The 27,263-nt window shown below is 40.5% G+C and overlaps 1 protein-coding gene across 2 annotated transcripts; it reads right to left on the reverse strand.

The window, feature by feature from the left end:
* Nucleotides 1-26,346, reverse strand: hdlbpb (high density lipoprotein binding protein b). 2 transcript variants are annotated; one of them, XM_084711597.1, is made up of 28 exons: nucleotides 26,230-26,346; nucleotides 21,705-21,784; nucleotides 19,621-19,722; nucleotides 19,202-19,353; nucleotides 17,636-17,851; nucleotides 14,630-14,836; nucleotides 13,706-13,921; nucleotides 12,163-12,369; nucleotides 11,494-11,601; nucleotides 11,102-11,206; nucleotides 9,629-9,707; nucleotides 7,646-7,785; nucleotides 7,423-7,527; nucleotides 7,202-7,315; nucleotides 7,022-7,108; nucleotides 6,643-6,774; nucleotides 5,324-5,542; nucleotides 4,976-5,197; nucleotides 4,155-4,373; nucleotides 3,482-3,623; nucleotides 3,106-3,233; nucleotides 2,914-3,018; nucleotides 2,624-2,758; nucleotides 2,212-2,355; nucleotides 1,838-2,017; nucleotides 1,587-1,703; nucleotides 1,300-1,458; nucleotides 1-615 (listed from the first exon to the last, which is right to left on the reverse strand). In XM_084711597.1, exons 3-28 carry the CDS (start codon nucleotides 19,694-19,696, stop codon nucleotides 523-525), a joined length of 3,807 nt encoding a protein of 1,268 aa, XP_084567723.1. In that variant the 5' UTR covers nucleotides 19,697-19,722; nucleotides 21,705-21,784; nucleotides 26,230-26,346; the 3' UTR covers nucleotides 1-522. The 2 variants fall into 2 exon arrangements, with proteins under 2 accessions (XP_084567723.1, XP_084567724.1); XM_084711598.1 differs by lacking the exon at nucleotides 26,230-26,346 and adding an exon at nucleotides 21,898-23,073.
* Between the last annotated feature and the right edge of the window lie 917 nt (nucleotides 26,347-27,263).

Consider the following 27,263-nt stretch of genomic DNA (forward strand, 5'->3'; position numbering starts at 1 on the left):
TTCAGCTACCGTTACTTGGATCACCGCCTCCCTGAAAGCGTCGGGATATTCCACGTCTCTGAAGAGTTATAACATCTCTGATGTACTGCAGTGAGGTGACGGTTTGATTTCTGAAGGGGAGGGTTTGGCAGTCAGAGGTGAAAACGTGGGGTTGGGACACTTTTTGAAAACTTTTTAAATATTTCAGCGAGACCTTGTGGCAGAGGTGGTGCAACCGAGAGGCAGAGCGGGACAGCAGAACTATGAAGAGAGCAGTTCTTTTTTTCTCTCTCTCAGGAGGGGGAGGGAGGAGGGGGAAAAAAAAAGTAAGGGATAGTTCTCCCAGAATTCATTGTGGCTGGTTGTGGGAGGACGGTACAAAGGGGGGTTTTACAGAGAAAGAGAGACAACAGGGAGGTCACTAACGAGAAGAAGAAGAGGAGGAGGGAGGAAGGCGAGCAGCAATTTGATTAGAGATTTGTCTCTCATCATCTACTTTACAGAAGTTTTTTTGTTGTTTTCTTTTCCAGGTGAGCCGCGGCTTCAGAACTTCTTGGGACCCCAGGCGGACGCTTGCTTCGGGGCCACGCCTGTCCCAAACGTGGGGAAATCCTCCGCGCTGCTCATGTCAGGAGCCTGGAAGAAAGAGATTTAAAAAAAAAACATTTGATAAACTGCACTTAATAACCTGGATCCAACTGCACAAAACGGTTCTCTTTAACTTTGACAATTCAGATTTAATTTCTCCTCAGCTGAAGAGTTAACATCAGGGTGTTACAGACAAATTAAAAGGCTTCCTAAGTTAAGGAAAAACTTGAAGACACTTACTGCAGTGAAAGAGACTTATTTATTTTAGTCGTACAGGTAGTAAAATTCTTCAGTGGGGTAATTTAAGACTTTTTAATACCACTTAGAATTAAATTTAATGCCAGCCTCATGACCGTACTGGCAAAAGTATGAAAGATATGTTTAGAGCATAGATAAGGAGAAAACTGTCAATATTAAAGTGAACATTTTAAGGAAACCTTGAGGAAAAGCCTTAACTGTGTTTTATGCAACCAACTTTATTTTAAAGGAAACTTTTACTTGAAGGAAAATATTACGTTAAAGTAAAGTCGCCCTGGATTCAAGGCAAGACGTTTAATGTACAAAATTTTTAGTGCATCACTCCAAAACATTCAAAACTCCTTAAACTCATCCACAACCTCTCATTTAAATAAGTTAAGATTAATAAATGAGGGATCAATTTCATTCACCTTGGACCACTGCCCCTAATAAATCTATAAAGGAGTTTAAGGTACAAACATCAGCATGTCCAACCTTGTTCCCTGCTGCGTTCCAGGGGGCGTCCCGCACCACAAAGCCCTTAGTTGGACCCCCACTGCTGTCATCCACCCCTCCTGCTCCGCCTGCCCCTCCATAGCGAGATGGAGGCTTCATATAAGCCGCCAAGGTCTCCGTCTCCGCCACGCTGAGCATCTGAGAGAGGGAGAGAAGAAAACTGCTCTTAAAACAACCCAGTCAACTTCTTGTGCTCGTCATCTCCTTTAGCTCATCAGCTTCAGACTACAACTACTACTACTACTACTATGTCTTAATGAACTCACATATTCCTCCTCCAGATTGAGCAGGTGGTCGATGGCGTTGTCGACAGTCTCAGGAAGGCCCGTCACCGTCACTTTGTCGGGCTCGTCGGAGCCCGGCTGAGGAAACCGGATATCCACCTGAACAAGACATTAAAGAGTCAAAAAAGATTGAATATGTACAAGAAAAGTTCTGATACTATTTTGTATTATTCTGAGTCAAAAATTAAACTATGAAACGTGTGCAAGTACACGGAGAGGACAACACTGCTGACCTTGAACTCCTCCATCAGCTTGCGTATGGCTTTGCCGCGGGCTCCGATGATGCGAGCGTGGGTCCTCGGGTCCAGATGAACATCTTGGCTCACCATCTCCTGCAGCTCGGCCACCAGCTGCTGGATGGCCTGACGCGCCTCCTCCACGTTACGCTCGTACCCCGAGATCACGATCAGGTCCTGAGGCCCAGCACGGGAAAAAAATACAGATGAGAGCTCAAGATAAGGCCATTTTATTTTTGATATCTGTTGAAATATTAAATATGGACCAGGTTGAAAAATACTAAAGTTAAACTTTAAATGTAAAAGCTTTATTGTCACATAATTCCAACACGCAGCAGAATACAATGACACACACACACACACACACACACCTGCTGCTCGTCTCCTTTGTCGGGGAACTGGATGCTGACGTCGTGGTCTTTCCTGATCTGAGAGATGACGGCTCCCTTGCGGCCGATGATCTTAGGATGAAACTTTGGATCCACAGACATGGTGACCTTGAAACTGCGCAGGGCCTGAAGAGAAGACAGGAGAGGAGAGACGTCAAACATTTAAATATCTTTATCAACATGCCCATATCACATTCAGTACGACCTCACACTGATTACGATCAGCAGATGAAGGCATGAAGAATCATGTTTGTTTAGAGAGAGAGAGATTTATGAAGTCTGCAGCAGATTAATTTTAACCCTTCATGTGTGACTCACAACAAAAAACGAAAAAACACAGTAGAATAAGCTTCAATTCTGTAACAGCTGTAATAAGATAACTATGTTGTTGTACCCTGTCCTCCTGCTCGGCCTGCAGCTCTTTGACCCTCTCCAGCAGACCCTGTTTGGCTCGCTCCACGTTGGCTTCCAGGCCCGTCACTTTGATCACATCCAGCTGTTTCTCTGGCTGTGGGACCCAGATGTTCACCTGCAACAAAAAAAAGACATACAGACAACCATCAATTACAGATCACTAATTTTTTCCCCCCATTCTTGTATAAATAACAGCTCGTCTCGTCACATCTCTGCTACAGAATGACAGCTCTCTTGACCAGAAGATGGCACCAGAGAGCGTAAACTCACCTCGTACTCCTCCATCATCTTCCTGATCCCGCTGCCTTTCTGGCCGATGATGTAGCGATGCAGCTCGTAAGACACTTCGACGTCCTCCGTTATCGGCACCAACGCCTGATAGAGGAAGTGAGATTATTAGTGAGGAAATGGATTGTACAGGGGGGGAAAAAAAGGAAACACATGAAGGAAAATGGTGCTTACCAGCAGTGCAGCTTTAGCCAGTTCGCACTTCTCTGCACGCCCGGCGATTGTGATGATGTCACACTTGCGGGGGACGAACTCGGCCTCTGGACTGACCTCACCATTTTCCTGTGGTGGAGCGTCCTGACCTGTAGTTTTACCACAAATGATGGATTGAAAAGCTTGTAATAGCCAGTGTAAACATTATTTTGAACACAATTCCAATTTCAATCAGAGAAGCTCATAAATATTTCCATTGACCTCCATGTTATTATTATTGTAAGACTACAATCTAAATTAATTTACTCATTTTTTATAAATATATGACATAAAATAGTCTAGATTATTATACTATTAGAGCTGCAGGTGCTCTTCTCCTGTGTGTTGTGTTTCTGACCTGCAGTGCTGTCGTCTCTCTCGGGGAACTTGATTTGGACCTCGTGCTCTCTGGTGATGTGCTGGATGCGGCAACCTTTAGGCCCCATGATGGCACGGTGGTACCGCTGAGGGATCGCCACCTCCACGCTCACCTGGGACTCCTGCACGAGAGAGACGGAGAGGGGACAGCTGGGTAACAACGGCACTGATGGCAAACACACATCACGAGTTCAGCAGTTCAGCAGGATTACTTCCATCACTTCTGCGTGTAAAATCATTGAGCGTGATGTCACATGTTTACTGCTCTCACTGTTACGAGATCAGGTGGTTACCATGGCAGCCAAGTGGCTTCACTGATTGAAAAGTTACAGTTCTCCAAAAATAACATGTCTGGATGTAGAGTCCTTGAAGGCAACACTCAAGGTCCTTTTTCACCTCTTGATCATGTCTGATATTTAAAATGCAGCATTATAAGATTTCAGTGATTCACAATGAACAAAATCTAATAAAAAATAATTGGATTAAACTCCTGTGATTGATTCCTCAGAACCATATTGACTCCTTGCCAGAGAACTTTTCTCTTTATGGCCAAGAATTCTTTTAATTTCATTCTTTTTAATTACAGGGGGAAAAAAAATTAACGACATGACTTTTCTTCTCTATCGTCTCTTAATTTCTCAAGTGTCTCTCACCAGGTCCTCGATGATCTCCTGGATGCGTTTCTTGGCGGCCTCCACGCAGTCCTTGGCTCCCTTCAGAGTGACCCGCTGGCTGTTGGCTCCAGTACGAGGAAAGCTGACAGCTACACCGCCGTACTCCTCCGCCAGCTCCCGCAGCACCTGGCCTCTCCGACACACGAAGTGGCGGTGGTGGCGAACGTCTACTACCATGCTGTCCTCCACCACGTCGTCCTGGAGAGGGAGGACAACAAGAACAGTGAAGTAAATAGACAAAGGGGATGCTCAAAATTTGCTTATTTGCCACTTTGCTTTCCCTTAATTACTGCAAATGAATTAAAAATAAACCACAAAAGAAAACTTGAGAAATATATTTTAAGACCAAATGAACCAGCATCTAACCGGCCTATCATGACGTATTTTGGATTGAAACAGGATAGGCAGGCAGAATATAACATCATCACCCGATGTACCATGCTGTTGCTAGCTTGCTAATCAACCTTAGCTCTGTACTGCTAAAAACTGATTATGGGTGAATGTCATATTATTGAGTGAAACTGTTTGGTTCAAGCCAACATAAAAACGTCATTTTGTTTTACTGGAAGAAAACGCTACCAAGAAATGGAAAGTTGTTTTTGTTTGTATGCTTTGTTTAAGGCATCTTTCATTTCATCTTGACTTTAAAAACATTTATTATTCCTTATGATGCAATAAAGAAAATTCAGAAAGTAAACCAACAAATTAAGGGATGATTTAATAAAATAAATCTAAGCAGATAAAAAAGAGACAGTTAAGTAATTTCACCATCAGATAAATGAAGTGTAGTAATTAATTACCAGGTTTTTGACCAGACTCTCCAGCTCCTTCTGAGCCTGACGAACCGCTTCCTCCTTCCCTACGATGGTGATCAGTTCCTGCTCCGTGTCATCCGGCGACGGGAAGATGATGCGGGCCCCCGTCCTGTCCCGCACGCGGCGAATATTAGCCCCGCCACGGCCGATCAAGAATTTATGGTACTCCGGTTTGGCCTGAAGCTCGGCTGTGAAGTTGTTGACTTGCTGAAAAAGCACAGAGGACAGGAAAGGGAAGTCAGTATTTGTCCTCTCCTTCCCTCCTCCCTGCAGTAACTCACTTCTCAGTCACCTCGCCGTATTGATTCTTCAAACTTTTCCTCTGCCACCCACCTTCTCCTCAGCCAGCTGCAGCAGCTGTTTCTTCGCCTTCTCCACCTCACCAGCAGGTCCTCTGATGGTGACCTTGTCTGAGCCGGAACCCTCGGAGGGGAAATGGATGTGGACGCCGCCGCAGTCCTCCATGATGGAGCGCACGAGGCAGCCCTTAGAGCCGATCAGAGAGTTGTGCAGCTTGGCGGGGATGGTGACCTCCGTCTCCTTAATGTTGGCCTGGAGGGACGAGGAGACAAAGGAGAGCCAGAGAGACACTGTGATACAGCTTCATTTGCAGCATTCTGTCTTTCACCTACTCCCTTCTTGATATATAAAGGAACATGACAACAAATATTTACATTAATACTTCAATTACTCTTAGATTTGAAATGTGGTGGGTTGTACACTTATTCTATTAAAAAGAACTTAGAATATTAAGAATAAACTTCGAAAGAGTAGTATGACTTACCTCAAGGCCCAATTACTAACTTTTCCATGTTTTTTTTACGATTATTATCACATTATCACACATCACACATTATTACACATCATCTTTTTCAGATAGCAACAATAAATGAGGAAGATACAGATGCAGTATTGAAACCAGGGATGTTGTGGTTAATCGTTGGCGCTCTTTTAAAGAGCTTCACACCACATCTCATTAGGGATGGGAGAAATATTCGATCCTTAGATGCATCGCGATGCGGACGTGAAAGATTCTGAATCGATTCATAAAAGCCAAAAATCGATTTTCTAAATGTCAAGACCGTCTACAGCGCGCGCATGCTGGAGTTATCCGCAGTTAACAAGGAGAGATGTACTTCATCTTCTCAAAAGGCAGCGGATGTAATCATGTTTTGGTCTAGTGTCTAAATGATTGCATTTGTGAGATGAGTGTGAAGTGCACTGTGAATACTTTTAACCATCGTCCAGAGACATTAAGATGTGAGGAGCGGAGCAGCAATCAGCTGTAACAAACAAGAGCAGCTGAGCGACACACACCGCGGCTGCCAAGAGAGGAAGAATAGATACGACTGAAACTTCAGTCGACCATTAATTAAGCTTTTCTTGTCAAAACTTATTCTAATCACTACATCCATCTTATGTCAACTGGACAAAACCACCAAGTAAACAAAATTTTAAAAAGTATAAATATAAAATCAGGTTGGAGGTAACAAACTAAAATGTCTCACATTGTTGTAATTAATTATTTTTTGTGTGCTTGTACTTTTCATCATAAATAATTTATCGGATTAATTTATGAAGGAAGATAAATGCAAATGAAATTTCTGCTCAGAAACTCTGTAAGCTGCAAGAAACAGTCTGACGTCTCTCACCAGTTCTTTCTGGATGGCGAGGATTCGATCTTTGGCGGCCTCACAGTTGCTCTTCTTGCCTGTGATGACGATCACCTCGGAGTGACTGTTCTCCGTCGGCAGGTCGATCTTAGTGTTGGTCTCCTCACGGATCTGGTGGCAATGAAAACATCTGTTATTTTTAGCCTTTAAAATTATGTAACATCTGTTCAGACGACAGTGTCACAGAGCAGAACAATATCGCTGAAATTTCTATCCCCTCCTCACTGGATGATTATATTTACATCATGTATGTAAGGTACTTATGTGTTTTTAATGTATTTTTCCATATTGCACCTGTAGATAAAATAACAATGCACTTAAAAAGAAAAATTCAAGAAATTAAGGTTTTCAGTCTCACCTTTTTGATGTTGGCGCCTCCTTTACCAATTATGTTTTTGTGAAACTGCTTAAAGATGGGAACGGAGAGCGAGAAGCTGTTCTCAATCTACAAAAGAAAGAGAGAAAGCTGCTGTGAAGTCAAGCGTGAAGACAAGGAGACAGATCAAGAGACAAAGACGTAAATTACGGCGGATCGCACCAGGTCAGCTATGATTTTCTGGAGGAACTTGGCACATTTCTCCACCTCGTTCTTCGGCCCCCTCAGCTGGACGATGTCACTTTTCTGCGCCGGGTCAGGAAAATTGATAATGACCTGGAGATAGATGAGATAAGACTCGTTAAATGAAATTAGAACTGGATCAAAACAAATTCACAATGATGAACAGGAAGGGCTTAGTGAGGGTCGGGGAGAGCGTTCACCTCAGGGAACTTGTCTCGAACTTCTTTGATCTTTTCTCCCTTCTGGCCGATGATTGTCCGATGGAACTTCTGCTCAACGATCAGGTCTTTGGTGCGCTCGTTCTCCTGGAAAAGGGGGGAGAAAAAGTGTGAGCGGGCAACTCTGGAGCTGTTTTTTTTCCCTTGTATTCCGACCATGAGAGTGAATGAATGAACCAACCTAAACTTTGACCCTTATTCTCACCATTCTCTGGACCATCTCAATCAGCTCTCTGCGTGCCAGCTGCACTCCTTTAGGGTCTCCTTCAATCCGGACCAGGCCGCTTCGTTCAGAGTCTTGGGGGATTCGTACCGACACTTTGTACTGTTCCTTTATCCGATTGACTGCAGTGAAGGTGAGGAGGGTGACAGCAGGACAGGACAGTGAAAAAAAATGAAAACAGGGTCTCATATTTAATCATGTGTCTCAGTTTTCTTTTGAGGATGAAAACACAAACCCCCTGTAGACTTGAAAAGTGGCTGTAAATCGTGTGTAGGTTGGTCTGTCGTGATTTTAGGGTGGAAAATTTGCGACACCACTCCTGCATAATAATCAATTTCTACACTTAACACTGTGAAATCTGCTCACTATGAGTCCATTACAACTGACATGAACTGAGGCACGACAGATGAAATTACAAACGTTTTACAGCTACTTTTCAAGCCCTTCAAGGGATGGTGGGGTTGTATGAGGTACTCATTGATGGCGTAATAACCAGTCGGTGGCAGTCAGCACGCCCCCATTTTGCAGAAGCAGCAGGAGTACAGGTGTACGAAGCAAAGCAATGTAGTGCTGTGGACAGGGTCAGCTGCAAAACTTATTTTAGCCACTTAAAAAAAGACCAACCTAAAAACACTACACTACTAAAACTACATTTAGAATGTTTTCACCACTTCACCTTGCTGTCAGAAATCCTTTTCCAACAGGAAACCACCATTATATAAACTAAATATCACTCTCTCCAAAGCCACCAGACTCCTTAAAGGAGAAATATGTAAGCACAGCAGTCCAAATAGCGAGTTGGAGCCACAGACTGTATATTAAATAAGTTGAAGCCCTATTTAACAATTTATGGAGTTCAGTTACTGCCTGTCTCACTGCCTGCCAGACCTATTAACATATTGTTCAATGTAACTGTAATCAACCATCTACTCCTTCTAAATGATTATTAATGATACATAAACAGACACTGGCTCATTTAGTGAACATTCAGCATTAATAAACATGAAGCAAGCAAACAAAAACAGACGTTCCTGACTGGAGTAGATGTTTCAAGGAAAAACATTTTACCTCAGAGAACACAACACGGCTGCCTCAATCTGGTTTGTCTTACTGTCTAACTTTGTGAATGTGAGAGAGTATTTTAAAACCCAAAAGTCACAGAATAACACAAATAAACCAGCTGATCAAGGCAGGAGTAGACCAGTAACTCCTGTGTTCTGTGAGGTAAAATTATGATTTTTGCCAAAGGAGTCTGGTGGCTTTTGAAGGAACAATATTTGGCTCGTATAACAGCATGTTCCCATCAGAAAAGGCTATCTGATGACAAGATAAAGTGGTGAAAATATTCTAAATACAGCATGCACTTAAAATGATATTAATTTCTTTGGGTCTTTTGCTGCCGACCCTGTCCAGAGCAGTTCATTGCTTCCCGTGTTCCTCTCTGCTTCTTCAAACTGAGGGCGTGTGAAGCGGGTGTATGAGGTACTTATCCAAATAATCTGAACTATCTCTTTAAGACTTTATTACTTTTAATTTAAATGTCTTAATGTTTCGGTGCCAAATTGCCTGTCAAGAGCCACATAAAAAAAACAGCTGACTCTATTGTCAGTGTGTGATGAGATTTCATCCAACATTCAGTGAAAATCTGAATCAGAAGAGCAGAGTCATAATATCACGGTGCTACACGGTTTCTTAAGCCCAGAGTTTGATGCGACTGTCCTACAGTCTATCAGTAGACAACTAAACACGCAGTATGCACATGATGTGAAAATTCAACGAGTTAAAGAATAAAAAATAAGTGGCTCAAATCATGCAGTCAGTGGATAATTTCCTCTAAAGCACTTCATCCTGTTGTTTAAAAATGTCTGCTCCCCGTGGCGTTTGAACTCCAGGTCCCTGCAGTGTCGATGATGTCCCAGTTCTTTTTTTTTTCTGTTGAGATCAGCAGAACAGAGGAGTACTTACTGTTGGCTCCGTTCTTTCCGATGAGGTGTCTGTGAAAACGCTGGTCTATGATGACTTCAGTGTAGTCCATCCTCACCAGCTGCACACAGAGAGGAGCAGAGGGGCAGATTTAAGACCTGTGACTGAGTTTGTACCCGAGCTAAAGCACTGAACCCCATCAAATCTGTATCTACTGTGTCTCTTCTGCTGTATCTTCAAGTGTCTTTATTCTACAGAAGCAATTAACCACGTTATGAGCCTTTTAAAAGATATATTTTACAACTACTTTTTTTTATTAAGGCAATTATCACCAACCCTCTTACTGTGATTAATATACCATGTAGAGCTGCAACTAACGCTTATCTTCATTACAGATTAATCTGCTAATTATTTTCTTGACAAAGTGCTTCATGGTTTCAGAAACAATCCATCGATAAACTACAGTTAATTCAGAACTCTGCTGCCAGCTAGACCAAGGCAGATAGAGCATATCAGCCCTGTTTTTTGCAAACCTGCAGTGGCTCCCAGCATCTTTCAGGATGGATTTTGAAGTAGCATCACTTGTTTAGGCTCCTGATGGTTTGGGACCAGCCTACATGAATATATTTTTGTGGTTTTTTAAATCCTTCGTGGCCTCTTAGATCCTCTGCTGCTGTTTTTTTTAAACAGAAACTATCACACTTTTTTTAAACTATGCACCAAAATTATGGCCTACACTACACCCAAAGCTATAAGAGATGCAGAAGATTTCTACCTGACAATTCAAAATGTATTTATTCATCATTTCCTTTAATACATATTTTATTATACGTTTTAATATTTTTTTAATACCTGTTCTTGCTTATGCTGCCTCTTTTACTTATTCATTTGATTATTTGATTTTATTGCGCAGCATCTGCACTTGTTTTAATTTGCCTTTTTTTATTTTCTTGTCTTTTTGCTTTATTGTACAACATGTTGAGCTACATTTCCTGTGAAGTGTGCCATATAAATAAGGTTTATTAATAGTACTATTATGGTTTGGTCTATAAAATATCAGATGATGAAAAATGCTTAGGATGCAGTGCTTATTTTGTCTGACCAATGGTTTAAATCACAAACATATTACAGTTTACAGTGAAGCAAAAGACAGAAAAGCGGTGAATCTGCAAAACTGAACAGCTGGACACATCTGGTGTGCTTTGCTTTTTTTGCTTGAAAGAATAACTTTAAACAATTAAATGATTATCAAAATAATTGTGGATTAATTTAACAGTAGTTGACTAATCAGTCAGGTGACTTATTGTTTCAGCTCTATTTGGGTTAATTATAAACTTATCAATTTTCCTGTATGATGTTGACATCATTACTTTCATCTTTCCTCTCTCAGATTTCCCACCGCACTTTTCACATCATAGTTAATAGCCATATTTCTTCAGTTTTAAATTCTTATTCTACAGCGTCAGATCAAGAGAAAAGTGTTGATGAGATGGGTACTGATGAGAAAGTACTCACCAGGTCCTTGATGATCTCTTGTATCTGGGCCTGAGCCTGTTCCACCTCCTCTGTCGGCCCCTCCAGACTGATGCGCTCCTCACCGTCCGTAAACTCTATATGAACCTGCGCGCACACACACGCACACAAAATGAATAGACGGACCAATCCAAGTGTGACACAGCTCAGTCCTTGTCCTCACAAGTATCCTCTGCCGTGCTGCTGTCACTTGTCAATTTTCCCTCCTTCATCACCTCCTACATGATAAACGCTCTCACTGTTTTATTGGTCCCACACACGCTGCCACTGCAACACACCCTTTATCCTACTTACTCAAAGTATTCTGTCATAACGTGGGAAGAAGAATGTTTATATCTCTGGTTTTTACCTCACATCATCCCTCTCCCTCTTACCCGCGGTAGCTGCTGTGTGATCCGTCCGATGTTCTGTCCTTTCTTGCCGATGATGAAGCGATGCAGCCAGGCCGGAGCGGTCACCTCCACCACCATCACACTCTTCGCCTGCCCAGAGACAAAAAGGTTTACGAGTTAAAATCCAGTTTACATTCTCTACCTTTCAGCATACAGCAGCTTTTATTTTTTCTGAAGTTTTCGACACGAAACATTCCAAACACATTCAACATGGCCGATCACTTGTTTCTCATGTTTCACCAAACTCCAGTGAGCATCAGTGTGACCATGGTGGGTATTTCAGGCTTCAACAGCACAGAAAACTCTAAACTTTGTTTAAACTTCCAACCAGGCCACCCCACCCTCCTTTTGAAGTATAAATGAACCAAAGGCACAGTGTGACTAGCTGGAACTCTATTTTTTACCTACAGATAGCTTTAATTCACCTACAATAAATAACTGCCTGTAAATGTAAACTGCACTGAGAAATATTCTTATGTTAACAATAAATCAAATGACATTAATGACATGTAATGTGAGAGGGGTCACTCATTATCTTATTATCCATTGGACAAAAATATGTTTAAATAAATGTTAAAATTATCAAAAATCTCTGTGTCTTGGCTCCGATTCCCATAATCATGCATTTTAAACCATGCCTCTCTTCCTCACCTTTGCGTACACCTGCGTCAGCGCCGGCCCTAGCTTGTCGGGCTCCCCCCTGAGGATAATGGTCTCTGAGCCAGAGTCCAGAGGGGGCATCTCCACAGACACCCCCGTGGCCTCCAGGATCTCCTGCAGGGTGTTGCCCTTTGGACCTATGATGTACTTATGCTGAGACTTCTTCACCTCCACAGAGATGGTGGTCGTCTTCCTCTTCTGCAGGGTGGACAGGAAGAAGAGCAGAAGCGATGAAAACGACGACAGTGGTGAGAGAAAGGAGCACAGTGAGGGATGGATGGGAACAAAACCGGTGACAGAAAGATGAATGAAGGACAGGAAACAGGAAGGATAAAAATTGTTATGATTAAGAGGAAAAGGAGGACTGAGCGACAGTCAGACAAAAGGAGAAAATTTATTTGTTTTTGCCTCTCATACATAGGAACTAAATGACATTAGCATTCTCATCCTGTTGTTCTCCGGAGAAATCCAATTTTCTCTCCACATTATCTCCGGCCTGCCTATCACCAGCACTCATCTGGTACACACACACACACACAAACACACACTTCCTCTCCACGTTTCATCCATCCATCTTTTATAGTGTCTTGTAAACTTCTGTGGACAATGTGCATTTATGTGTGGTAGAAAATAAAACGATGAACGATGAAAGCCTGTCGTTCCAAAAACACACAGTTTGTCTTACAGTTTTATTACAGATCAACAGGGTTGGGCTGCAGGCAGCAGAGTAAACAAGTGGGTAAAGTGGGGACAGAACCACAAAGTTCGTATCTGTGATCACGTACGTCCTCACCAAAAGTCTGAATGAACTGAGAACAAGAGCACGTAGGAATGTAAACAAACAACCGAGACTTGTCTCACATGTTGACTCACACTTTCATTGTCTGTGATCCAATTATCAGGTTTAATTTTGCTCCTTGTTTTGCTGCTCTGTTTCCTGCCACACTCACGTTGATATTTTTGTGCTTTCTTGATTTATAATGCTTTTAAATGTTGATGATTAAGACAAAAACTGATGAAATAATCATCGGTAATGATAGAATAAAACATTTTTAGCACTTATTGAAAGATTTTTTCATTACTTACTTAAACAGATATGCATGTAGCAAGTAGATAATGAGCATAATGGACACAGATAAATCATAATTTTAACAGTTAAAAGTTAGTAAGGACAAAGTATGAGGGCCCTGACTCATTCAGATGACACAAAAAACAGCCTTTTTGGTGGGCATTTTTAAGGCAGGAGAAATTAGAGATGGCAAACAAGAGGAGAGAACGGTATGATACAAAAGTCCCCACTGGAATCGAACCGCGAATGCTGCAGTTATGTGATATGTGTCTTTACCATTAGTCCACCTGGACTCTCAAACAGATTGTAGTGAGACTAAAGACAATATGGAGATAAAAGCTCTGCTCTTTAAGCTCTTTAAAAAAGAATCAATTAAACATCACAAATCAATTCTAAACTCAATAAGGAGCCCGCGTAAGTTAGTTAGGCCGAATAGAGTCACATGAGCTCCTGAATAAAACGCACCTTGTCGTCATAGATGGCTCGGATGCGGCTGAGCGCCAGCGCGACGGCCTCCTTCTCCCCGGTGATGACAATCTCGTCCTTGGGCAGGCTCGGCGGTGGGATGCTGACGCGAGCGCCCGTCTCCTGGCTGAGCTCCTGCACCAGTCGGTTGTGGGCGCCTGCGATGAATGGGTGGAAGGCTTTCTCCAGGGAGAGACGCTCCACTGCCCGCTTGTCCTGGTGAGTGGGTGAGGAGGAGGAAGAAGAAGAAGAGGAGGAGGAGGAGGGGGAGTCGGCAAACAAAAGAATATATAAATAGTGGTTTTCCAAGACGTTGAAGATACCTGTCATGATTAGAGAGGCAATAAAGTGCAGGATTAAAAAGGTGAACCAGCATCAATTAACAAACAATTTTAGTCTTCAGTTCTTATGACAGGGCTGTTCCAATTCTCCAAATCTATTATGTGATTTTAAGGTCATGACTGGATTAAATTTTTTCGACAGGTTATTGGTTTATGCTTGGACAACTGCTATTTATGTTTTTGAATTTTTCTTTAAAAAGTCTACACGATATCAAGCGTGATAGAGCAGCCGGAAAGCTACGCTGTGTCGTCTTTCAAGTCCCGTTTTAGCCAGAAGCTGCACGTGGGCGCGGGTGGAGAGACAAATAAAATACTGGGAGAATCACAATTCTGCCTTTGATTTCAATTATTGAAACTGAAAGCTCATTCTGATCATTTTTTTCAATTTAATATTGAAACTGAGACACCCTGAATCTATCATTTATTCACTTGTTAGGTGTTCTGTTTGTTTTTTCATATATATATAATTGTGATTATTTGAATAATACAGCTGCTCTATGCTTGTGTACACTTTGAATTTAACGGAAAAACAATAAAAAATGTAGAAAATAATTGAGTAAATAAGTTGAGCGGCGCGGCTGACCTGTTCAGCAGAGATCAGAAGTATTTCGTGACGAGCCTTCTCGATGCCCTCCTTGGTGCCGGTGATACGGATGTTAGCGCTCGGGTCGTCGGGACGTGGAATAGCGATCTTGGTGGCGGTCTTCAGCTCCAGCTCCTGCAACTTCTCGCCGTTCTTACCGATGACGAAACGATGGTGCTCCTTGGGGATGGCGACCGTAGCTGAGGCCTGGGGGAGCGGGAGAAAGTTTGAGGGAGAAAGTGAGACACATCTGCATTGTTGCACAAAAGAAAATGTCAGTTATCCTGCCTGAACTGATTTCATTAACATTATATAGAGCTCTCTGAGGAGTTAAGGTTCAGAAATATCCATAAAAATACACAGTTGTTTATGGTACAGCTTCAGTTTGCAGTAGGTAAACAACAACAAAAGCACTCGACCTTGTGAAAAGGACGGAGTGTTTTTCTGCACTATTGTATCAATAACTGCAGCTCAGCTAAGCAGGTGGACCTCAGTGCACCAATTGAAGTGGAAATCAGCATGTTTGCTGCTGAAGCTCAGACAGGTCGCCCTTGGGGAGCTGACGGCCATTTTTCAACATAACTTTTTGTCCTAAACCGGCCGGCCTGCACAGAGAGGGTTTCTGAAAGCCGCAGCTGGAACTAACTATCCCTGTGTTTCACCTGACTGAGTTATCTTCTAAAATAAACCACTTATATATCATTTGTGAGGACAGAAAAACAGCAAATGCCGGTTAAAGAGAACAGACAGTCAAGTTCAAACATCTTTGGTTTAATGTTCATAATGGTGGCACTTAGAGAGGCTGATATTTTCTGAGGTGATGCTTGATGTAAATGAGGTTTTCAAGCTGCAGCTACAACTAACTATCATGTGTATCTTTGGATTGAGTTACCTTCTAAAATAAACCACAATGATACCATTTTAGGAGGATGGAAAAATAGCAAATACCAATAAAAGAGAACAGATAGTCACATTAAGACTTCTCTGGTCTGATTCATCAGTTAAAGTGAAGATGCTGTGATGTGATGATGTACTTACAAAGTAAATCACAACTTCACGCAAAGAATTCAACAGAATCAGTGATGCGGTGAAGACCGTGTGGGGTACACAAGCTCACTGCAACACCTTTTTAATACAGCAGTGTTTACATTCATGTTGCTGCTTATTGCTGCTGTGACACATCCACCCAACGAGACAAAACGTATCTCAAAGCCAGCTGTTCACTGTTGTGCATAGTTTCAAGGATTTTATTCAGTTTGAGTCATTTCCTTTTTATTTTTGTGTCATGCACAAAAAGCACCCAACCCTCATGGGTTTAAAGGACATCATGTACAGCTGCAGTATTCAAACAGTTTCCTTTTAATACAAAATTACAGTCCATTTTATAGCTCAGTCTTAAACAGAATATTCTGACTTCTCCACCAAGCTTAACAAATAAAATCTGCCACAAAAAAGCGTCCTTGTCCAAAGCACAACTCATGTTTCTCATACTCATCCAGCCAAAGGGAGTCAACATAAACAAGGACATTTTTATAACAAGTACACCCCTTAAGTCCTCACAGGAAGAACAGCAAAACAAAAAATGAACCTCACTCTCAATTTCACCAGACCCGCACAACAAACAGAAAGTCTGTCCTCCTCTGGAGTGTCATTAATCCATTAAAGGGTCAAATAGCTCTATGACGCACAGTGTTACAACATGAATGTTCAGGGAAACCCCGAACACCAGAAGCTTCATCAGACACAGGACATACACACTGTAAAGTTGTGTATAGATATGAAATCCAAGGCTACCATAATGTTAAAGATAAAAGCCGTAACAAATTGATGCACACTGTTTTCAGATTGTAAGTCCCCCTGTTAACAAAGTATAAGGACAAACTAATGATGACGGGCTCTGAGTTCATCCAAATCTGCATGTACACATAAATCTTCCACCCGCCACCCACCCAAATATATTATTTTCTCTGATTTAGAGACCCACATGCACACCTCTACCAGTCCCTGTAAGACTAAACTGCCTTTTAAATTATGTTGAATGGCTTGAACTTTCCAGGTGATTTCTTTTTATTGTGTTTTGCGTTGATGTACGAGCATTCATCTTCTTGTTCTTTAACAGGTTACTTTAAAGGGGAAAATTCTGCAGTTTTCATGTGGATGTCTGGTCAGTGCTGATGGTAAATGTAGTCAAATAAAGCAGTAAACTCCTCAGCCTGTGAGAGATCTGAGTTCCTCTGCTGCAAAATCTGTTGTTCTTCCTGTATCCAGTGATGTCACTGAAGAACTACAGATTATTGCTGCTTCGATTTCTTGTCTCAGCCTCAGAGCAGCCACGGGGTGTTCTAGATGAGGAATTTTTGTCAACTAAAGTGATGTTTTGGCCAACAAAGAATAAGCTATAAGCTTGCCCACAATGGATCCTGGTACATGTAGGCACTGCAGCATGGCCCTGTGCGCAGTGAAGAATTGTTTCGATTGAATACACTTATCGACACTGCCTTGACATCCACATGAAAAGAGCTGAATTTTCCCTTTAATGATCAAAGAGGCTGCTGTCAGTATTTTAAATGTTTCCTTGTGGATAATGTTAGTGGAGCAAATATCATTAATATTTGAGCAGCAAAACTTAAAACTGTAGGTATAAACTTGAAAGAGGAAACTCTTAGAATTAAACTTTTAGCTTCTGAAATAATTCCTTTCGACAGCTATGATAAAAATCAAGATTTATATGGCTGCTTTACTCTACACAATTTCACTGCATGAACATCGATTGCATGTAGGACCTTTTGGATGTGTAGAAGAACACAGATCATTAATTAACATTAGATTCTTATGCATGTCAGGAGATTTACTAATCAATGAGGTCATGCTCCTGTGCCTTGTGCGTAAATACACACAGCGTCTCTCTAAGATGCGTCACCTCATTTCCCACTCTCAGCCCATCCACTACTACTACTACTACTGCAGTCCGTGCATCACAACCACAAACAACTACAGTGAATTTACCTGCGTCTGTAGACGAGCTACGATTTCCTTGCGAGCCTTCATGACAGAGTCCAGTTTGCCGGTGACCATGATGGACAGGCCCTGGTCTTTGGCCAGGGACAGCTCAATGTGGGCCCCCGTCCGCTGCATGATGTCCAAGCACACTTTGGCCTCCTCACCTTCCCCGAACTGGCTGTTGTCCTTGTAGCGACGCTCCTCCAGGGGCACATGGAACACCTACACAGAGCGGGTTAGAGAGGGAGGAGCTGGATCAAATTAAAGGCCATGTGTCTTATTTTGCTTACTTTACCATTACAAATGCAACTTACTGACAAAAGCTCTACTGCAGCTATTATGGTCAGAAAAATGCCTAAGAGCTGAGGAATGAACGACAGACATCGAATGTTTTACTTTCATACTTTTTCAGGGTCTACATGGATAAGAAAGTTAAATGTAAAAGCTTTTAAGACTTTAAATGCCACCATTTATTTCAATTTCAGGACAATTTTGCAACAAAACTAAACAACAAATGTGAAAAAAAATAGGTGTATTCTTCTGAGCAAATACATATGTCAGTTCAGCCATATAGATAAGGTAAAATGACCATCAGCAGTTGAGTGTTTGTCCAATATATTTGTCCTTAATGATATTAATTACTACAACTATCTTCCACACAGAGTCTGGGTAGAGACAGAAGTCAGAATTCCTAATTTCCTATGTTGAAAGTCATTTATTATTGTAGTGATTCACTGTTTTTAGGTTATACATGACTTTTAAAGTAAATGCCATCATGTCTCATTTAGCCTGCAGACTGTTGTCTGTTGTCATAATGAATCAAGTCTTCCTCATGTAGACTGGACTGATGAATGCTCCACTTTTTACAGCTCATCTTTTGCCCAAATATCGGTGGAGTTGGACAATTACTTAGCCAGCGATGTTTCCTACACATTATTTGGCCAATATGATTCCTCATATTTATGTTCTTAATGGGGAATGTGTCAGGGACAGCACAAGAAATTTGACAGGTGCAATGACATTTAATGCAATTTAAGACTATTTAATACTTTTTTAAAGACCTTTTACTAGTAAATGTTTTTAACGACCTGTAGCCACCCTTTATAGAACTGATGCATTTACATTTTTTTTCCATGAATGATACTTGTTGTTTTTGTTAGAAATGTTAATAATACTTTCTTCTGTCTTCAATATATGTTTATTAGGGCTGGGTACCAGTACTCAATAGATTTAAGGCATCAATCCAAAATGAGTGAGTGCCAAGTAGTGTTGAATCTTCTTCAGTCTAAAGATAGCTGCATTTGATTCTTTTAGTACAGAGAGAGAGAGAAAAATGACTATTTGTATGGTTTTGCTCACGGCCAATCACCACGAGCATAGCAGCTACAACCCATACAGTCTGTGGTGTGAAAAAGGTAAGACAAAGAAAAAGATTTAAGGATACTGGTATTAATACTGGAATTTTATTTTTTTAAATGATACCCAGCCCTGGTCTTCATTCACTCGCAACATTTGTATCTTTATACTTGTGTTTAATCTTGAGTGTCGGTTGCATGTATGAAGTCTGCTGACCTGGGTGATGACAGAGGCTTTGATGGGCCTGATCTTACTCCCCCACGCCGAAGCCGGCTCCCCAGCCTTCTCCCCTGGTGCCCCCTTCTCCGGCAGAGGAGGGAAGGCCTCCAGGTAGGTGGGGATGTAGGCCTCATCCTCCGGGACACAGCCTGGTCCGGAGAGATGAAGATAAATAAAGCAAAGACGAAGGTAAGGATGGAGGAAGGAGAAAACAGTGTGCATGTGCAGACAGATAGAGAATAAAGTATCATGTACTGTATGAGAAAACAGAATGTACAACAAAGGCAAGCAGGAGAAAATCTAAATACATTTGCATGATCTCTGGGGTTAATATGTGGCTAACTAATACAGACTACTGAGGTGAAACCCTTCTAATGAAAGTAAAAACATGTAAAGCGATGACAGGTGGACGTTACCCGTTATCTCCTGGTCCTTGAGGCCACTGCGATGCTCCGCAAAGCTCTCCGGGGTCAACACAGCCACTGAGCTCATGGTTCAAGACTTATTCCGCTATTCCACTAAGACAGAGAAATGAGGACGGAGAGAGTTAAAATATATATATATAAGAATGAATCATACCCCGTTATCTCCAAGGAGGAAATTAGTGGCTGTATCTGCATGACATTTCAGATTCATAAACTACTTACTGATCAAACAGCAAAAAAGCCATCACAAACACAGAGGCCCTTTTAAAACTGTGTCTCTTTATATTTGTTCTTCTTCCTTCCCTTGATTGCCCTGCTGTATATATTCTAAGATCGCTTTCCACAAGCCCCAGAAGATCGAGGCTGCCTCTGTGGCATTGCTACACTGCACCAAAGCTGCACGTTACACCTGAGATGCTCCAATTAACACTTCACACGCCTCAGACAAACACACAGTGCCACAAAGCCTCAGGGACAGGGTTATCACAAGTCATACACTAAAAGCTGACTAAAAACAACTGCTGCTGACATTCCTTGTGATGCAGAATCACAGGATCTCGTCCACAGTGGGTCTTGCCTGAGCTCTTTGTTGAAATATAAAATCAAAAGGCAACAAAAAAATGCTCTTCTGACTGTGCACGTCTGTGAACACAGAAACGGTCTTGTGACTTCGGGGGGAAATTGCATTTTTATGGCGACTAACTGCCGGTGCAGCAATAAAATAAAAATCATTAGAAGGCTAAAAAGCAGACGTTTATGAGAATATCATAAAAATGTTCTCTAATCAAGAGTTGATGGAGGAAATTGGTCTTATCTCTTCCTTTTCTAATTTCTCCCACGCATAAGTGTAACACAACCAATATTTTACAATTTTACTGTGTGCAACCTTTTATCCAACCACTGCTTTTTATATTTATTTGTTCCACATTTATAGTCCTATGTCCCCTCGCATAATATCTTATTGTATAATTGTATATTTTATTTTCAAGGTTCAATGTTTTTTATATTAATGGTTATCAAAAAACAACAAAGACTAGGGTTAACTGTCATGTTTAATCGAAAGAAAATTTAATAGCCTGGCATGGCATTTCACTTGCACCAGACAAGCAAGCAATCCTTACTGTTGAGCTTTGCTTTAATGAATGCACATTTTCTTCTACTTAGGGTTGCAAATTTTGTGCATTTTCTTTAACCATTAGTTGAAAATGCTTAGAATCAATCAATAATTAGTAAGATACATAATGCATAATCTCATTTTCATTTTATTTTTTGTTTTTCATTTCAAGTTTGATTTCAAGTTTCCTTATTCAACAAGTGTCTCCACCAAAAGAGACAATGTCAAATGAGGCACAATTACTTCCATTTCTGGATCACTGATAAACTCATTTTTAATCTGTTAAATTCTTAATGGTGATTAATCCATTAATGATTAATCAGCATGCCTAATTCTGTTCCTGTATATATTTTTAGCATTAATCTTCTGTCTTGTATTAATTAAATTTACTGTTATTTGTGATTGAGCATTCCAGCCAAAGTTTTTCACTGTGTTACTTGTATAACTGGTGTGACAATAAGAAATACCTTGAATCTTAAAAATAAAAAGTCATGTTCACAAATGATAGTTGAGCTGTCTGGGTTTATGTGAATTTAGATAAAAATATTTTTGCTTCAATATCTTTTATGTTTTTCTTGTGTTTTTTGTCCTTGCTCTCGTCGTGTGATGCTCCAGGCTAAGCACAACAGTGACTTTGTGTTATTATCTGAGATCTGTGAAATGTTCCAGTGGGATTGTTTCTCCTCAAATGTTACTATCTGCTCCCGGTGTGTACTCAGATCACAGCTGCCATGTGAAATCTGCTCCTGCTGGGAAATACCCGGCTTAACGCCCTCTAAAATCCAACAAAATGTAACTGCACTGGAAAAAAAAAAGTACAAGACATGTCTCAAGGAGTAAGAAGCAAGTCTTGTGGGAAATAACAAAGGATACAGCATCACTGAGTTAAAGCCGTGGAAGATCCGATCAAGCAGAAGTAGCTTAAGTCTAACTGTATTGTACAAAGTGAACCCAGGCTTACCTGCAAAAGGTCAATTGCCAGAGAGTCCGTCCAGTTAGCGGCTACCGTAGGCGCTTCAGTGTGAGTGTGTGTTTCAGCTCCTGAGTGCACCAGAGAAGAGAAAAAAGAGAGACTGAAAGTGAACACTGTAAATCAAAAAGCTCTACAGCACCGAGGCTGGGTTAATACTCTAAACACCCACACTGCACTGCACCTTATACTGTCTGGATCTGATTCACTCTCCTCCTTTCTCCTCCCCTCCGCTCTACACATCTCTGCGCCCAGCGTCCCTCCAGCTTTACAAATTCAATGGTACGGGAAATTCAAGAGCAAATGTAATCAAAAAATGTGAGCCTGTAGTATTGTCTGCAAGTATTCTGCAAGTTTCAACAATTTAAGTTTAACACCACTCTGAATGCAATTTAAAGCCTTTTCAGGTCCATGCTGGCAAAAAAAGTATTAAGGATATGACAGAATATCTTTCTTTTTTATCAGTGTGATCAATACTTTTTTCTGTCCAAAAACATTTAAAAGGAGCAATATCTACACTTGTTCATCCAAAAATGAGTACTGCAGTCCAAATAGTGAGTCGGAGCCACAGACTGTAAATTAAATTGTTTTAAATCCTATTTAATTTCCGATATATGGTTGAGGAGAGTTGTTTCCCCTCGCTCCCTCAGCCCCAGACTCTAAGAAGCTCAGCCAGGCTGCAGGAACACTGCAGGAGGGCAAGATGAGTACAACATTGTAAACTGACAATGACAAGCGATGATGAGTTTTCCACTGTAAGTTAATCAGCTGTTTATAACTTCCAGTTGTCTGTCAATGCAAAGCTCAGCCTGTTATCCTGAGAAAAAAAAAGCCCACTGCACTGAAAATACACACTCTGGAGTTCAGTGGCCGCCTGTCTCACTGCCTGCCAGACTCCATCCAATAAATCGCTCAGTTTAACTGTTATAACTACCTAATCCCTCTTAAAGATTATATATGATTTCTTTTCTAAACATACACTTACTCATTCTGCAAACATTCAGCATTAATTTGAACACTAATTAACACGAAAGCGGCAAACTAAAACAGCCGCTCCATCCTAAAATAGAAAATTCAAAAGGGAATGCCAAGACTGTAGCGTTATCAGATAAGTGAGTATTTTAGGTTAGCATGTTTCCTTAATCTTTGATGACATATCATGGTCACTTAATGAATTATTACAGTAAATATGACAAATTTCTCCTGTAAAACTCCAAGTAACTTTCATATTTTGTTGATTTTGGAGGCATCTGCCGAATCAAAGCAGCAGCATTTCTGCTGCCATAATCACTTAATATAACATCAAAAATAACATTATCTGAATATAAATCTTCTCCGGCTTCTTTTTATCTGGCTAACGTACGATTCACTGTAACTTTGCCAGGGAAAACAGAAACACAGACTCGTTTCCTCGTTTCCAGTTGCAGGCAGCAAGAATAACCATAAAGATATTGCTAAACTTCTCGCTGACAGTCTTGTTAACCTATGTAAGTTGTATAGAGCAGTGTTTCCCAACCCTGGTCTTCAAGGCACACTGCCCTGCATGTTTTAGATGTTTCCCTGCTCCAACACACCTGATTCAAATGATCAGCTCGTCATCAAGGCTCTGCAGAAGCCTGACAACAACCTGATCATTTGAATCAGGTGTGTTGGAGCAGGGAAACATCTAAAACATGCAGGGCAGTGTGCCTTGAGGACCAGGGTTGGGAAACACTGGTATAGAGGCATCAGCATTAAATTGAGACTGTTTCATAACCAGTAAAAACACCTTGTAGCAGCTTTAATAAACCTCATAATCCAGTCATTCTTTAAGACCTGTCAAAATTGTTTTAAAGATATTTTTAGACATTGTAAGACCTAAATTCAGATTATTGGATTTTAGACTTTTAAGGAACTGTGGAAACCCTGTGTACTACAAAACACACGATGCCTCTCTCTTCTTCTCTCATTAGTTTCGTTCAGCCTCTGGTGTCTCAAACTGGATTCACGGGGGGAAAATAACCAACAGCAGCCAGTTGGTCAGACATTACAAACTCAAGCTGTGCCACCAAAGACTGTCTGACTTTGTTTTGAATTCTAGCAGACATCCAAAGGTTTTCAAAGATACCAAATATGCCAGGCTAAAGTTTCAGATGTGTACAAAATGATGCATGAAAATGTGGAGTATTTCCATTTGATGGAATGGTTCAGCCAAAAACTAGATGGACTGGAGTCTTGTATTTCAATATTTCCCTCAGTGAAGACATCATACAGCTTCAGTGAAGAGCTGGAAAGAGCTGAGAGAGAATATTTCAGACGGTTTTAACAATCTTGAAAGAGGAAACAAGGATGATAACTGTATGTTAAGAGATGTGGTGGAATCAATCAAGCACATGTCACAAGCAAACCAGAATTGTAAACTCTGACACAACATTAATGTAGAATAAATAAATAAATAAATAAATAATAATCAATACCGCCTTTGATACCATGGCAAGAAGAAAAATAGGTCTGAGGCTAAATTAACAGCCTGCACACAGTGCTGGTACAGAAAAAGTCACTGAAGACTCTTTGGTTTCGCTGCAAGCCAAACTTCAAACAGGACAATAAAGACTGAACTGAACTGAGGTCTTAGATCTTTGTTTTTAAAGCTCTGGTACTTTCAATACTATAGGTAACAGATATTATATATTTTTAAATGTGGTATTGAATAACTTTTCCTTTTGACAGCCATCTACTTCACCACATTTCACATGCAAATATTGTACTTATAGTTTACATCCCTATCTGCATTTATTTAACAGCAACAGTTAATTTGCAGAAATAATCTTACAAACTTTAACAAGCATAAAGCCAATATGATGCAACTCAACAGCAAATAGAGTAGCCAAAATTAGCTCCACATAAAATAAGATAGAAAAAATATAAAGTGTATAAGGAGTAAATGCAAAGTACAGTGCCCAATAAAATGACAATTAAAGTAATACAGGTTCAGTAAAATAAGTATCTTAAACTGAAATAAAGTAAAATCAACTAAAATAAAAAAGTAGTGGTGACAATGACGTTCCAGTCATATTGAACAGTAATAAAAGTAATATTGTACATAATATTGAAAGTACAGCCCAACTAATACTTTACTTCTAGGGCCGGTGCCGATACAGATGTTAGGGAGTAAAGAATTCTGATATTGATATATCAGCTGATATTCTTTATACAGAATTTAATATACAGAATATGGACCATATACATAAACACACATTTGTTTTACAATGATCCCTCAAAACTGACACTTGTGACAAAGACATTAAATGGAGGCAAGATATTTTACAGTTTAACAATAAATATAATTGTCCAAAATGACATCAGGGCACTGAAACCGTGAACTTTATATTTTTAATATTCTCGAATAACTATCCATTTATCCATTAAAAAAATATACAAAAAGAGCTGCATATATGTATATATTAAACTTGAATTAAGAAGAGGGATCAATATATACATGTTGCCTATAAAGCTAAGAAATAAAAACACTCTGCATTAACCCCTGACCCCTTTTTCCATTAAAATAAGGTTTCATATTGCCACATATTGAACAATATATATCCTGATACCGATATAGACTTATATAGCTGTGAGAGGCTAATATCGGGCAGATAATTCCAGGTTACTGATGGGCTCTAGCAATAATATTTACAATGATGTTGAAAAGGGATAAAAGTAAAATTGTAAATGATATTGAACATAATATTTCAAGTAATGTAACTCACTGGGATCATTCTCCCTCACAATAAGTACTCTAATTGTGGTAGTATTACTTTTACTTCAGTAATTGAGCTCATTTGTTAATAGGTGAAATAGTTAAGCAACTGTGGCTGAGGGTGTCCCGGTATGGATCATCATCTGCTACCACAGTGTTAGTTTGCTAACAATTACAATGAAATGCAATAAAACCACAAAATCAAAAGAAAGGAAGGGAACACAGAGCACTTGGTTCGCTGCAACACAGTTTATCACCAACTTGGAAGCCGCAGTGACCAACAATACCGCTGTGACATTAATGCTCTACAGATAAATAATAAAGACGGAGATATTAATCCAGCCGCGGACGGTGCTAGCTAACCGCTCTGCTAATCGCATCTCTCTCCAGCCGTCTGTCTTTATTGCTGCTAGCTTGAGGATGCACTGCATGGCTGGTCCTGCTAGCTTGAAGGCTATGTTAACCTCTGCTACGGAACAAATGCTAAGAGTTTCAAACGTAAGTTAGCCGGGTTGGCTAAGCTAACACACATCGCTGTGCTCCGACCTCAGCCGGGGATGATTAGGCGCAAGGACTTTCTGATAATCGGCTAAAAAACAAGCCAGGCGGACAGATAACAAGCTCCAGCGCGCTAGCTCCGGGGGCGCTAACCTTGCTAACCCGGGCTGCTTCTCTTTACAGTCGAACCGGCTTTCCCACAGCCATTCCCAGACTCTCACTTCATCCACAGTGTTCACATTTGGATAGAAAGAGAAAATGAAATAAATGCGGAAAACCTACCTTTCAGAGAGAAAATGTAGCAGAGGGTGTATGTTTGACAGGTGATGGTGTAAACACAGATGTGATTGGTCCTGGAGCATTTCCTCTGCCGGCGGAACGATACCAGCATGCACTGCGACTCACAGAGTATAAAGGAAATGCCGCAGTATCTTTGCGCAGCAGGAGCATCCAAGTTAAATAGATCTGCGAGATTTTACTCTCACTCTACTCACTCTCCAGTTATATTCACAAGTAAAAGCCTACAAACGACAAAGGCGGTGTCATGGATGTTAATCGATAAGTGAAAGTGTGTCTCAAGTTATAAACTCACGCAACGTGTCTCGTCCATCAAACTGACCGGGTCTACTTCTCATTCATAATGGCCTGTGTGCTCTACAGGAGTCAGCGCGTCAGACTTTTTATGAAGTTACATGCAGCTTTCATATTTTAAAGATTATTTGTTCCCACCATAATCCAGATGACGGCGCTCTTGAGTGTGTGATTAACTTCAATATTTTATATCGTATGCAAAGTTTGGCATTTATAAACAGAAATTTTCCAGATTGTTTCATATGTTTACGCCCTTTCTTATATAGAACTTCTCAATTAAAATCACTAACATTAGTAGACAACAAAAAGATTAAAAAGCTTGTTAAATCTAACGAAAAGTTCTTTCCTGATCCCTCTGTCTGATATTTTTTTGTGTTTAAAAGGTCAAAATTTCCACAGGAAAGGAAATATGTAGATGAGTTATAATGATAAAACTTTAAATATTAATAATACTCTACTACTAATGATATAATGAGATATTGAGTCAAAAGGTTGACTTTCTAAGTTAAACTACTCTGGAAAGTATAACATATTAAGTTGTGAGATAATGAATTAAAATAATGAGATAGCAGCTAATATTGAATCAAATTAAGTACATCAAATTGTAATTTTTTTTTTTTTTTTCACTTAAAAAAGGGAGTTTAAGTTTTGTCTTTTTATGTATGTAATCATGATCACATCACTTGTTATGCATGTATGAGTCAATTCCAAAGTCAAAATTATTA

The sequence above is a fragment of the Lutjanus erythropterus genome, chromosome 23 (assembly GCF_056507025.1).
Source record: "Lutjanus erythropterus isolate fLutEry1 chromosome 23, fLutEry1.hap2, whole genome shotgun sequence".
Taxonomy (NCBI): domain Eukaryota; kingdom Metazoa; phylum Chordata; class Actinopteri; order Lutjaniformes; family Lutjanidae; genus Lutjanus; species Lutjanus erythropterus.